Genomic DNA, 14081 nt, shown 5'->3' on the forward strand with positions numbered 1-14081 from the left:
TCTGATTGGCTACGCGGCAGGCCCCGCTTCTCTAGCTTCCAATTGGGCCTTTCAAGCGGAGCAGGGGCGTGGCTCCAGGGGCCCTGCCCGCGCTTTGACCCGGCCTCGGGGGCCCGGGCTGAGGCAGCGGGACGGAAGTGAGCGGTTCCGCCCCTTCCTCTCCGTCTTCTGTGGAGCCGCGGCCGCCCCATCTCCGGCTCCCGTAGTCTCCTCGCCTTAGCCTCGGTCCCCGGCCGTGCGGAGCCGGGATGCGCTGCTCCTGCTGTGGGGGCTCATCATGGAGACCAAACGGGTGGAGATTCCCGGCGGCGTCCTGGACGATCTCTGCAGGTACGCGGCGCCGGCCCGCGGCGGGTCCCTCCCGCTTTTCTCCGCGTTCGTCGACCCCGAGGCCTCCCGGCCTACCTCCCTGTACTCGCCTTCCGGCCCAGTCGCTCGTCCCCGGTCGGCCCCTTTCTCCGGCGACAGCACCTTCGCTTCCAGCCGCAGCTCCGCTGGCCTTCGGCGGAGCGCGGGAACGAACTCATTTTCTTAGTTTTCCAACTGCTTCGCTTTCCCGCCAGTGACCCGGCTTCTCCACATTCTGCGTCTTCAGCCCTTTTTCGACCGCCCCTCCCCCTTCCATTGTTTTTTCTGCCCCCTGCAATTCTGTGAAAGACCCAGGGTTTTAATTCGCAATCTCGGGTCCCCTATCTACGCTAGAAGCAGTTTTCAAACTTATTCGTACCCTGTGTATTTTTGCACGTCTGTGGCCTGCTCTGTCAATTGCAATAAAGAGTGGTACTCTGGTCCACCCCAAACTTATATTTGCAAGGGGGAAAAAAGTCTAGAGCGCTTTTCTTTTCCTCATTCTTAAAGGAAATTCTTAACTACAGGATTTAACTCTTGGTATACTTTTACAGAGAAGTTTTCTGTGTTCTTCCCTGTTGTCAGCTAACATTACACATAATAAAACACGTGTAAGTGGACTAAAAAATTTCTTTGCCCGAATTCAGTTTTTTGTTTGCTTTATTTTTTGGCTAGTTAATACCCTGAGCTGTCGCATGTGTATGTGGGTTGTGAAATAATGTAGGTTACTAGTGAATAAATTCATTGTATCTATGTGGCTTCTAGTACTTGTCATACAGTTTTTTTAAATAGGAAGGAAAGAACTAACACAGTAAACCAACATTTGCTGTGTGCCAGACGCTTGGTAGCTTCTTTAACGTACATCATTTTATTGATCCTTGAAACAATCCTGTTTGTTGGATGCGGTTATTTCCATTTTAATCTGATCAAACAGCTTCTGAGAGGTCATTATGCTGATTCAGAAAAAAACAAGATTTGAAACCTAGGCCTTTTCCTTTAGTGTCTGTTCTTTTTCTCCTAGACCAGGTGGATGGTAAGAGGTCTAGTCTAAAAGTTTAAACCTTTCAAGAGAGAAGTACATATAGATAAGTAAGTAGAGTAATTTTGCAACTAATAAGAATGTCATTGTGCTTTGGCTATGATATGATTGGGGGAATATCATAGGTTTAACTGAACTACTTAAATAAGCACTTATTTTCTAAGAATCTAAATTTTGTAAGAAAAGAACAAACGATTTGATACATGTGTATCTATGAATGTACACAGTGGTTTTGTGGTTTTTATTTTCTTCATTTTTCCAAGATATTTTTAAAGGATGGGGTTATTGCAGTTAAAAATGTTAGAGATGAGTATTTGGAAAAGTGAGCATTCATCCTGGGAGGATTAATACGGATACACGTTGTTTTACCAAAAGATCTGCTTCATAAAAATAAAAAAAAAGATGGTAATCTTACCTGTATTTGGGTAGCTAAACTAATCTTTCTACTCGTATTGGTTGTATTTTGTACATTACTGAAGATTACGCCATTTAAATGAGCTATATGGGCCAGTAAGACAATGATTGAATTTAAGTGTGGAAACTGTTTATTCACAAATAATTATGCTGTGTTTTTTAAATATGTTAGACATCGATTAGTGTTAAATTGTTAAATAAAAGTTCTTACTTGGTTTTCCAGTGAGAGTATATTTGTTGGGTTTTTTTTTTTTCATTTTAAATCTTTTGGAATAGAGTGACTTTTTTTCTTTTCAAAGTTTTTTCAATTACTGTGTTATGCCAATATAAATAAGGATGATGTATCTAAAAATTAGGTCTATTTGATAACTAACTCTGAAACCAAATCTTAAAATTTCAGGTTTTAAAAGTAATGTAACTTTCAAGTTAATATATCTTTGTTGATTAAATATTTCTAATGTTAATAATTCAGACTTTTGATTGTGGGGTTTTTTTACAGAAATCTTTACACTTGGAAGTTACATTTTCTACAAAAATAAAGTTCAAGTTGAAAAAGACTCATTTTTCTTCATTTCCTTGCTCTCTTAAGTACCTCTGATTTATGATTTTGGTCTGGGCTCTTATTTTTACTCCCTTCATTTTCCCTCTAGTTCTACTGCTTAGCAGGCTTTTTGTTTTGTGTTATTTTAATGTGTTTCTTTTTTTAATTTATGCTAAATCATTTTTAAGATTTATAGCTTTGAAGCATTTTATTAAAAAGTTGGTGTTTATACATCAACAGCTAAGAACTTAAAATTCATCGTAACATTTACTTCATTTTTTGGCTTGACCTTCTAGTAAATCTTTAGCTTCATTGATTTTGGCTGCTATATAAGGAGATCCTCCCTTGTCTGGGTGATTTAAAAGCATAATTTGTCCATGAGAATCTCTTATTTTTGTCCATGAGAATCTCTATTGGCAGTAGGGCTTACACCTAATATTAATGCTGCTTCCCGTTTTGTCATTTTTGGTTCAAATCCACCTCTGTAATAGCCACCACTGAAAGCAGGTTTTGGTAGGCTTTGAAAAACTTGTTTTACTTGAGGCTCCATATGCTTCATGGCTTGCAAAACATAGCGGCCTGCAAATCCTGCAGCAGCAATTGTCCGTCCAACTGCTACCATTGTACTGGCCATGGCTCAGGCTCAGCTCTCCTGCCTCCACCTAGAGTGCGGCTCATCCCAGACCAGAGGCCACAGCCACCAGCCCCACGTCCCCGCCAGACACCTGTGCGGCCACCGCTGGCTGGCACAGGCCCCTATTTTAACGTTTTGACAAAGTAAGTGTTCTCGACAATCTTGCCTAATTCAGTTGTTTGCCATATATGAGTAAGTTAAAGCAGATGAACATACACAGAATGAAAGCAGGTAGTTTTCATGTATCCGATTTTTCTTTTTCTTACACAGTTTCTTAAAGAAGTCAACTTTTAACTTTTAAAAATATGTACTCATATAAGGTTTAAAAAAATAAAACATTACAGATGAATTTATGAATGAAAAGAAAGTTTTTCACTGCCCCATTCTATTCCAGTTCTTTTCTTTCCAGACTTTTGTCTGTTTTGTGTTGATTCTTGTGGATACTTCAGTGTATTAAGTATATTAATATACTTGTACCCCCATTTTCTTGCTTTATCAACTTTGAATATAAGATTGAGGATTTAGTTTGCCTTGGACTGGTTGCTTTCTAGACTTGCCAAACAACTAGTATATTGGAATTCCCCTCCCACACTTTTCCCAGGTTGTATCTATTCACTATTGAAGCTCATGTTTTATGTTTTCTCGGTTTTCATTCTTATTTTGGTGGTGCACATTAATAAATAATTTTCTTTGAGGGACTCGTTAGAAAGTAAATTTTCTGAATCTTAAAAATGTCTTATTTCTCATATTATTCTTTCCTAGTGGTCCATGGCCCATGCTAGTACCAAGGTTTTAAAAGATTCCTCAAAACTTCCTTTTCTGGGCCTCCATGGTGGCACAAAGGGTTAAGTCTCAGCACTATGAAGCTATTGGAGTTCGATCCCAGGCCAGGGAGCTACACTTGGCACAGTAGAACCTCTCATGTCTTGCCCGCTGCTCCCCTCAGCAGCGTATTTTAGTAGATCCACCTGTTCTGCTCCCCACGCTGTCTCTGGTGAATCCTCTCACCTATACCTTTGGCCTACACCCCATATATAAATAAATATTAAAAAAAAAAAACCTACCTTATCTTCAGAGCCAGTTTGTAACTTTCTTTGTCATAGATTATAGAATATGTTGGCTGATTCTTGGTAGCTTTTTCATATTCAAGGTCAGGTGGTAGAGGGTCTAATTTATTGATTAGAGTTCTTTATACGAGTATATAGGACACTTGGTTTTACATTGGGGGGCCCTTGAAAGTAAATCTATGGGAGTTCTGCTTTTGGGTGCCAAGATCCAAACCTATTGGCTAAAGTTAAGAAACAGACTTGAGTGTTAATCTCCCTACTGCCATGCTTGTGGAAGAAACTCCAAGGATGTAATAGAGTAGACTTTTTAATTACATCAAGCAGACCTTACTTTTTCCTGCAATGTATCTTTTTTTATAGATGAGTAGTATTTTATCAAGTGTATCTGCCATATCTTCTTAAGCCACCCCTCTGTCACTGTGCATTTTAGGTTGTACCTGTAAATTGGCTATTGTAAAAAATGATGCAGTAAACACAAGAGTGTATATATCCCTTTAGAGTTTTTGCATTCTTAGGGTAGATACCAAGGGGTGGAATTGTTTGGTCATATGTTATCTGTTTTTAATATCTATTTTCCATGGGGACTGGGCCATTCTGCATTCCCATCAACAGTGTGTGAGGGTTCCTTTTTTCCTACATCCTCACCTACATTTGATTTTTGTTTGTTTTTGGGTATGGGCCACTTATACATGGGTGAGGTGGTATCCCATTGTGGTTTTGATTTGCATTTCCTTGATGATGAACATTTTCCTGTTCATTGCCTGTTCGCTATCTGTATATATTCCTTGGAGAAATGTTCATTTAGCTCTTGTACGCATTTTTTTTTTGGAGGGGGGTTCTTTGTTTTCTTTTTGTTGAGATTGAGTTCTTTGAGCTCTTAGATATCCTTTTTCAGATAACGATGTGCAAATATTTTTTTCCATTTGGTAGGATGACTTTTTGTTTTAATAATCGTTAGTTTTACTGTATGAAAGCTATTTAGGTTTATGTAGTCCCATGTGTTTATTTTTGCTTTTGTTGTCCTTTCCAGTTGCCATCCCTGAAGCCACTGTCAGTGTTTTGCCTGTTTTACTTCTGTGTATTTTATGTTTCAGACAACATTTTAATAAACCATTTTCAGTTATTTTTTTAAATTTTACTTTATTTATACATACAAGATTTATTTATTTATTTATACAAGAATCCGGGTACAGGCCAGATGCACGGGAGGGTGAGAGGATTTACCAGAGACAGAGTGGGGAACAAAACAGGCAGGCCGACTGAAATACACTGCTGAGGGGAGCAGCGGGCGAGACAGGAGAGGTCTGCCACACCATGTGGGACCCTCACCAGCGGCCGGGATACAACCGGCGCTGCAGAGGCTGCAGACAGCTTCACGGCGCTGCGCTCAACCCCGTGTGCCACCAGGGGAGGCCCATTTTCAGTTAATTTTTAATAAACCGTTTCCAGTTAATTTTTGTGTATGATATGATAGGAATCTAGTGTTTCTCTTTTTCTTTTTCTTTTTTGTTCAGTTTCCCATTACTATTTGTTGAAGAGAATTTGCATTCTCCATCGTATACTCTTGCCTCCTTTGTTGTAGATTAACTGTCTATAGTTAATCTGGGTTCTCATTTCTTTTTTTTTTTTCTGGGCTCATTTCTATTGGTCTGTATTTATTTTTATTCAAATACCATTCTGTTTTTTTTTTAATTTAAATTTTAGTTTTATATTCCCCATAGAATTTCAACCCCCTTATTTTGACCCCAATCCCTCCTTTCCCCCTGCCCCAACCCCCATAGAGTGTCTCTGGTTCATAGTTGTTTGTTGATTTAGATATTTTCTTTTTTATAGTTACTCTTTTTCCTGGTCCCTTATTTAAGTTTTCTAGATTCCTGCTATGAGCGAGACCATCCGGTACTTTTCTTTTTCTTTCTGGCTTATTTTGCTGAGCAGATCCCTTCCAGTGCCATCCATGTTGCTGCATGTGTTTATCTTTTTTGAATGCTGAGTAACATTCCATGGTGTATATGTACTACATACATCTTCTTGATCCGGTCATCTGTTTTTGGGCATTTGGGTTGTTTCCAAAGCTTAGCTATTGTAAACAGTGCTGCTATAAACATAGGGGTGCAGGTGCTCTTTGGAATTGATGTTTCTGTGTCCTTTGGGTAAATCCCTAGAAGTGGAATTGCTGGATCATATGGAAGCTCTATGTTTAGTAGGTCAAGAAATCTCCACACAGCTCTCCATAGTGGTTGGACCAGTTTGCACTCCCACCAGAAGTGCAGGAGAGTTCCTTTTTCTCTACAACCTCGCCAACATTTGTTGTTGCTAGTTTTTTTAATATGTGCCATTCTCACTGGTGTAAGATGGTATCTCAATGTAGTTTTGATTTGCATTTCCCTGATTACAAGCGATGTTGAACATTTTTTCATATGCCTGTTGGCCATTTGCATTTCCTCTTTGGAGAAGTTTCTTTTTAGCTCTTCTGCCCATTTTTTGACTGGATTATTTTCTTTGTTGTTGAGTCTCATCAGTTCTTTGCAGATTGATGTGATCAGTCCTTTATCATTAGTGTTGTGTGCAAAAATGTTCTCTCAGTCAGTGGGGTTTCTCTTTGTTTAGGTTATTGTCTCTTTTGCTGTGCAGAAGCTCTTTAATTTGATGTAGTCCCAGCTGTTGATCTTTGCCTTCACTATCACTGCTTTGGGGGATGTGTCTGTAAAGATGTCTTTGATGTGCATATCCCATAGTGTTTCACCTTTATTTCCTTCTATGTATTTTATGGTTTCAGGTCTTATGTCTAGTTCTTTAATCCATTTTCAGTTGGTTTTTGTGCATGGTGTGAGGTAGTAGTCAAGCTTCATTCTTTTGCATGTAGCGACCCAGTTTTCCCAGCACCATTTATTGAACAAACTTTCTTTGCTCCAATGCATATTCTTTGCTCCTTTGTCAAAGATTAGTTTACCATAAATCTGTGGGTTTATTTCTGGATTTTCTATTCGGTTTCATTGGTTGGTGTGTTTGTTCTTGTTCCAAACCCATGCACTTTTGATGATTATGGCTTTGTAGTATAGTTTGAAGTCTGGGAATGTGATGCCTCCATTCCCTTCTTTTTTTTTTTTTTTTCAGGAGATCTTTGGCTATTCGGGGTTTTTGGTGATTCCATATGAATTTCATCAATAATTGTTCTATTTCTTTGAAGAATGACATTGAGATTTTTATTGGAATAGCAATGAATCTGTAAATTGCTTTTGGTAGGATGGCCATTTTAATAATGTTTATTCTTCCAATCCATGAGCAGGGGATGTCTTTCCATTTCTTTGTGTCTTCTTCTATTTCTTTTAACAGTGTTTTATAGTTTTCTTTGTATAGGTCCTTTACTTCTTTTGTTAGATTTATTCCCAAGTATTTGATTTTTTTTTGTTTTGTTTTGATAATCAAAGGCATGGGTTTTTTTGATTTCCTCTTCTTCAGATTTATAGTTTGTGTATAGGAAGGCTACTGAATTTTGCGTGTTGATTTTGTATCCTGCCACTTTACTGAACTGATTGATTAGTTGAAGTAGTTTTTCTGTGGAGCTTATGGGGTTCTCTATGTATATTATCATATCATCTGCAAATAGTGATAGTTTGACTTCTTCTTTTCCTATTTGGGTTCCTTGTATGTCTTTCTCTTGTCTTATTGCTCTGGCTAGGACTTCCAGTATTATATTGAAAAGCAGTGGTGAGAGTGGACATCCTTGTCTTGTTCCAGATCTTAATGGAAATGCTTTCAGCTTTTCACCATTAAGAATGATACTGGCTGTTGGCTTGTAATATATGGCCTTTATGATGTTGAGGTATGTTCCTGTATCCCAAGAATTTCAAGGGCTTTTATCATGAATGGGTGTTGCCCTTTGTCGAAAGCTTTCTCGGCATCTGTTGATATTAGCATATGGTTTTTATATTTCTTTTTGTTGATGTGTTGGATAACGTTGATTGATTTTCGGATGTTGAACCATCCTTGTGTCCCTGGAATGAATCCTACTTGATTGTGGTGAATTATCTTATGGATACATTGTTGGATTCTGATAGCTAAAATTTTATTGAGGATTTTTGTATCAGTGTTTATTAGGGAGATTGGCCAGTAGTTTTCTTTTTCTGTGTTGTCCTTGTTTGGTTTTAGTATTAGTGTAATGTTGGCTTCATAGAACGTGTTTGGTATTATTCCTTCCTTCACAATTTTTTGGAAGTTTGTGAAGGATGGGCACTAACTCGTCTCTGAATGTTTGGTAGAATTCATTTGTAAATCCATCAGGTCCTGGACTTTTGTTTTGGGGGAGGTTTTTGATTACCATTTCAATTTCGCTGCTTGTAATTGGTCTGTTTTGGTGTTCTATTTCTTCTTTATCTAGCTTTGGGTGATTGTAGAGTTGTAGGACTTTGTCCATCTCTAGATTGTTGAACTTGTTTCCATATAACTGTTCATAGTAGTTTCTGATTTTTGATTTCTGCTGTGTCCATTGTGATATCTCCTCTTTCCTTTATGATCCTGTTTATTTGTGTTTTCTCCCTTTTTTCCTTTGTGAGCCTGGCTAGGGTTTGTCTATTTTATTTATTTTTTCAAGAACCATCTCTTGGTTTCATTTATGTTTTGGATTGTTTTTTTAATTTCAATTTCATTTATTTCTGCTTTGGTTTTTATTATTTCTTTTCTTCTACTTGTTTTAGGGTTTTTTTTTTTTGTTCTTTTTCTAGATCTTTGAGCTTCAAGATTAGGTTGTTTTTTTGAATTCTTGTTTCTTGATGTGAGCCTGTATTGCTATATATTTTCCTCTTATTACTGCTTTTGCTGCATCCCATACATTTAGGAAATTGGTGTCCTCCTTGTCATTCAATTCAAAGAATTTTTTAATTTCTTCTTTGATCTCAGTAGTCCAGTGGTCTTCCAGTAGTGTGGGTTTCAATCTCCATGAGGTAGGAGAGTACTTTGCCTTCTTTCTATGGTTTATTTCTTCGTTTGATGCCTTCATGGTCAGAAAAGATGGTTGGTATGATTTCAATCTTGGTGTATCTGTTGATGTTTGTCTTGTGTCCCAGTATGTGATCAATGCTGGAGAATGATCCGTGCGCTTGAGAAAAATGTATACTCAGATTTTTTTGGGTTTAGTGTTCTCTAGATGTCTGTTAAGCCCATGCTCTCTAGATCCTTATTTAGAGCTTTAGTGTCTTTACTTATTTTCTGTCTCATTGTTCTGTCCATTGTTGATAGTGGTGTGTTGAAGTCTCCCACTATGTATGTGTTTTCTCTGATGTCTAATTTCAAAGATGACAATACTTGTCTGATATATTTTGGTGCTCCTTCGTTTGATGAATATATGTTAATGAGTGTTATTTCTTCTTGAAGTATTTTCCCCTTGATCATAATGTAGTGACCATTGGGGTCTCTTTTTAGCTTTTTGAGTTTGAAATCTGTTTTATCTGATATAAGTATAGCTGTTCCTGCTTTCTTTTTTGGTCCATTGCTTGTAGGATTGTTTTCCATCCTTTAACTTTGAGTCTGTTTTTATTTTTTGTAGCTAAATCTGTTTCCTAGATACAGCAAAAGGTTGGGTTTTGTTTCTTAATCCAGCCTGCGACTCTGTGTCTTTTTATTGAAGAATTTAGTCCATTTACATTTAGAGTTAATATTGATATGTTAGCATCTGTATTTGCCATTGTGTTTGTCTTTCCTTTGATTTTATTTATTCTTTTAATAACTTTTTTTTGGGGGGGTCTTCTTTTGTTGTTATTCGTTCCTCTGAGGTTCTGGCTCTAGGACTCCTTGTAGTATTTTTTGGAGTGGGGGTTTAGTCGTAATGAAATCCCAGAGTTTCTGTTTGTCTGGGAAGGTCCTTATTCTTTCTTCATAGAGGAAGGATAGCTTTGCGGAATAGAGAATTCTTGGTTGGCATCTGTTTTCTTAGAGTCTGTTGACTATGTCCCTCCACTCTCTCCTTGCCCGTAGTGTTTCTTTGGAGAATTCTGATGTCAGTCTGAATGGTTTTCCTTTGAATGTTATCTGCTTCTTTCTTCTTGTCAGCTTCATTATTTTTTCCTTGTCTTGGAATCTTGGGAGCTTTACTATTAGTGTGTCTTGCTGTATTTTTCCTTTTGTCGTGGAAGTTTGGTGTTGTTCTTGCTTCTTGTATATCAGTTTTCAGTTCCTTCACATTTGGGAAGTTCTCTTCAATTATTTCCTTGAATATTTTCTCTTTTCCTACATCTCTCTCCTCTCCTTCTGGGATTCCTGTAACTCTTATATTTCCTTTCCTCATGGAGTCAGATAGTTCCCGAAGTCTTTCTTCGGTGTTTTCCCTTCGTACTTCTCTTTCCTTTTCTGTTTTAGTTCTTTTTTATTTCTTTGTCTTCAAGAGTACTTATTCGTTCTTCCATTTCATCTATTCTGCTTTCATTGCTTTCCCCAGAGTTCTTTAGTGCCTCCATTGATTCTTTGATCTCCTGCTTTTCTTTTACTTTCCTCTTTAGGGACTCAATTTCATTCTTCTGATCGTTAATTATTTTTCCCTTATCATTGTTTTCCTTTATGACTTCTTTCCGTTTTTTCATCATGGCAATTTTAAATTCTCTTTCTGGAAGACTCAGAAGTTCTTCCAAGTTACTGTCATTGCAATCTAGTGGGTGGTTTTCATTGTGTGGTGTGCTTTTTTTCCTGAGGAGTTGCTGGGTTGCATGTGGTTTTTCTACTCCCTACTGCCTGTTTTCTAATTTGCCGTATTCCTTCGGACACTGTGTTGCTGGTACTGGCCTGCATCTTGGGCGAACTTCCCAGCTCACCTCTGGCTCCTCTGGGAGGCTTCTGCAGGTTTCAAGCAGTCTTTACTGAAGAAAGGTCCCTGTTCTAAAATGCCGATGCGGGGACATGCTTCCTTGCACACCCAGTCTGCCCCGGCGGTGGGTGCTGCTCCCCTCTGGGCTCGGACTGCAGGCCTGAAGGGGCCTGGCGTGGGTGAGCCTCCCAGCTCACCTTTGGCTCCTCCGGTAGCCTTCTGCTGGTTTCAAGCAGTCTCTACTGAAGAAAGCTCCCTGTTCTAAAATGGCAATGCGGGGAACGCGCTCCCCTGCGCGCCTGGTGTGCCTGGGCGGTGGGTGCCGCTCCCCTCTGGGCTCAGACTGCAGGCCAGAAGGGGCCTGGCATGAGCGAACTTCCCAGCTCACCTCTGGCTCCTCCGGGAACCTTCTCTCTCATTACTATTTTTAACTGGGAACCTATTGTATCAGATAAAAGTATAACTGTTCTTTATGCGTTTTGGTTGCCATTTGCTTTTATTAATGTTTCTTAGTCTATGGTTGTTTCGTAAGATGGGTTTCTTGTAAAGAGTAGAAGGTTGGATTGAAGTCTATTTAGCCACTCTACATCTTTTGACAGGTGAATTTGGGCCATTTACATTTATGACGATTATTGAGTCATAAGTGCTCGTTGCATTTGTTTATTTACTTTTTTCTTCTTGGTTTGTCTTGACTTTTTTATTTGAGGGCTTTATGTTAGTTTAGATTATGTTTTCATTTGCCTTATGTGTTTTTTGTTCTCAGGTTCTTCTATTTTTGTTCTATTTTTGTTCTCAGGTTCTTCTGAAGTTAGCATAAATATATTGGGCTGTTTATGTTACCCATTGGACTTTCTGGTAGACCATGCTGTTATTGTCTTCTTCCTACATATGAAATGATTTAGGTGTCCCTTGCCTCTGTATTGGCTGTTCCGCTCTTACGTAATCCCTTCAAGATTTCTTTCATGTGCTGCTTGGTGTTTTTAAAGCCTTTAAGTTTATGCTTTTCATTGTAATGTCTTACTCTTCTGTCTTGAGTGTTAATAGTGCAGGGTAATGATTCTGGCTTGGCAGTCTTTTGCTTTAAGTAGTATAAATATTTCCTTCCAGTCTCTTTGTTCTTACAATGTTTCTACAGAAAAGTCTGATTGGTGTGCCCTTATAAATTATTGTTTTTTTCCTTCTGAAGTGAAGTATTTTGTGTCTATTGTTGACTTTCAACAGCTTCATTTAATTTAGAATTGTTTTGTTTGGAACTCTTTATATTTGTTTTTCTCTTCTTTCTGGGGCCTGCATAATATTGATATGTCTTTCTAATTTATGTTAAGGTGTTTTTACATTATTTGTATTTCACTGTTCTTTTTTTCTCTTGTTCTATTTATGTGTTATCTGACATTATGCTTTTGAGCTCTTTGTCTCTTCTGTTTGCTCTTGAGAAACTCAATTTCGTTTTTTCATTTGGTTTCACTATTTTAGTTGTTATTTCCAATTATAGTTGCCTTATGCTTTATTCAGTTGCTGTTTCATATCCTTTGTTTTTTGAGTTCTTTAAGTGTTGTTATTACTGTTACCTTGAATTCATTTTCAGTCATGATCTGCAGTTGTTGTGAACTGGGACTCCTCTTGGGTACTTCTTTCCTTCTCCATTTATGTTTGTTGCGGTAAAGTTGCTTTACATTTGTAGGGTAAAGAAAATGTCAGGCTTTTCTGCCCTCCCGCCATCAGGATAGATGATGGATCCTTATCCTGAATGCATGCCTGATGGCGGGCACTTGGAATAGGGTATGGGCATAGGTAGATGGGATTCAGCAGAAGCCAAAGCAGAAGCCGAAAGAGAAGCTGAGAAGCAGCAGAGAACGCCGGAGAGCCCAGATAGAGTGAAGACTTGCTGGGGGCTGGGAGGCCTGCCAGCCTCCTGGCCCCCCAGCACCCCTGCCTGCCATATATCTGGTAAACCCCAATAAAAGACCTGCAAAAAACCGCTGAGGACTCTGACTCCTCCTTTACCTGGTCTGCATGGGATCAGAAAACTTGCACCGTGTCTATTCTAACCCTTACAACATTATTTTGTTTTGGGCCTCTAAGGGTTTTTTCCCTCTTTTTTTTTTTTTTTTTTTTTGTTCTTCTGTCTCCTTATTTTTAAGCTATTGTTATAATAGGATTAGGTTTTCAGACTGTTGCCTGTGTATCAGTTGAAGTAATCAGAGAATATCTGACACTCTCAAAGGGTGGTAGAGCACCAGAGCAGCATCTCCAGTGAGTGTCAGGGATTCATTTTCTACTGTGCTGTGGAACCAGAGTTGTATGTTGAGGATCCACAGTAATTTCTAGGCTGATTCCTGGGTCTTAGTGTTTCTTATAGCCTTGTGTCTGTTTCCACCTGCAGGTTTTTTTTTTTGAGCACTAGGTGTACTGCTGGGCATGGGTTGTATTTGATACAAGGCCACAGATTGGGAATGTTCGCTTTTCCAGCACAGAGCCCTATCTTGGAGTGTTATTAACAGGTGGTTAAGTTCTAGTTTATTAGGTGTTCTTGTTTTGGTTTTGACCCTAGGATGTAGGTGGCAGGTGTTTTGAATATCCCTACCTCAGCTTTGAGTAAGTAGCCTTGTACAGCTTTGAGTAAGTAGCCTTGTAAGCCGTGGCTGAAGCCAAAGATTGTTGTAAGTGGTTCCCCCAGGAGGGGTTTGTTGGTGAGGATAGATAGCCCCAGGGAAAAAGCTAAAAAGTATCACATTTTGGGGTGGAGATTCTGATAAGTAATAGAGGGGACTGCAGAAGCAGCCCCTGGGATGCCGTGTTTGGGATTTGGTGTTCAGGATTCAGCTTTGGAGCATTTGGTGTTTGGGATTCAGCTTTTGAGATTTAGCATTTTTGAATATCAGCGATTTCAGGGTCAGTGAGTTTAGCCCCCACCATGCCAATCTTCCAGAGGCTGTTGGGGGCCTCTGAAGGATGTGGAGAGGCCTCCAGCAGCCAACCTCAGAGAGGAAATGTTCAGAGGCTTTACAAGTAGCCAAGCAACTGAAACTGTTCCAGGTTTTTGCTGCTGTTACAGCCTGGCAGGGAAGGGGAAGACCTGGAGCTGGTGCCTTGCTGAGCTGCATGAGTGTGGCTATTTGGTGGGTAGTTCAGCAGCTGAATATGCTATTTTGAGTGTAGCTTGTCTGGTGCTGTGCTGGGGCATCTCGGCAGCTCTGTGAGCATCTCTTGTTTTGTCTTTTGTTGTCTTTATGAGTTGGAACCTG

The 14081-nt window shown here is 39.2% G+C and overlaps 1 protein-coding gene and 1 pseudogene across 3 annotated transcripts in view; one reads left to right on the forward strand and one right to left on the reverse strand.

Annotated features, from left to right (window-relative positions):
• Positions 1 to 277: 277 nt before the first annotated feature.
• DCP2 (decapping mRNA 2) overlaps positions 278 to 14081 on the forward strand; it is a gene marked incomplete at both ends in the record, with an annotated part of 47589 nt that continues 33785 nt past the window's right edge. For both annotated transcript variants that reach the window (XM_084234017.1, XM_084234018.1), the window contains one exon: positions 278 to 330. In XM_084234017.1, coding sequence (XP_084090143.1) covers positions 278 to 330 — 53 coding nt within the window. The remainder of the gene's footprint in view (positions 331 to 14081) is intronic.
• Positions 2593 to 2976, reverse strand: LOC311171163 (mitochondrial import inner membrane translocase subunit TIM14-like; annotated as a pseudogene). Its single transcript has one exon. The product of its transcript is annotated as a mitochondrial import inner membrane translocase subunit TIM14-like (transcript).

Source organism: Talpa europaea (assembly GCF_964194135.1).
Source record: "Talpa europaea genome assembly, chromosome: 5".
NCBI classification, from domain to species: domain Eukaryota; kingdom Metazoa; phylum Chordata; class Mammalia; order Eulipotyphla; family Talpidae; genus Talpa; species Talpa europaea.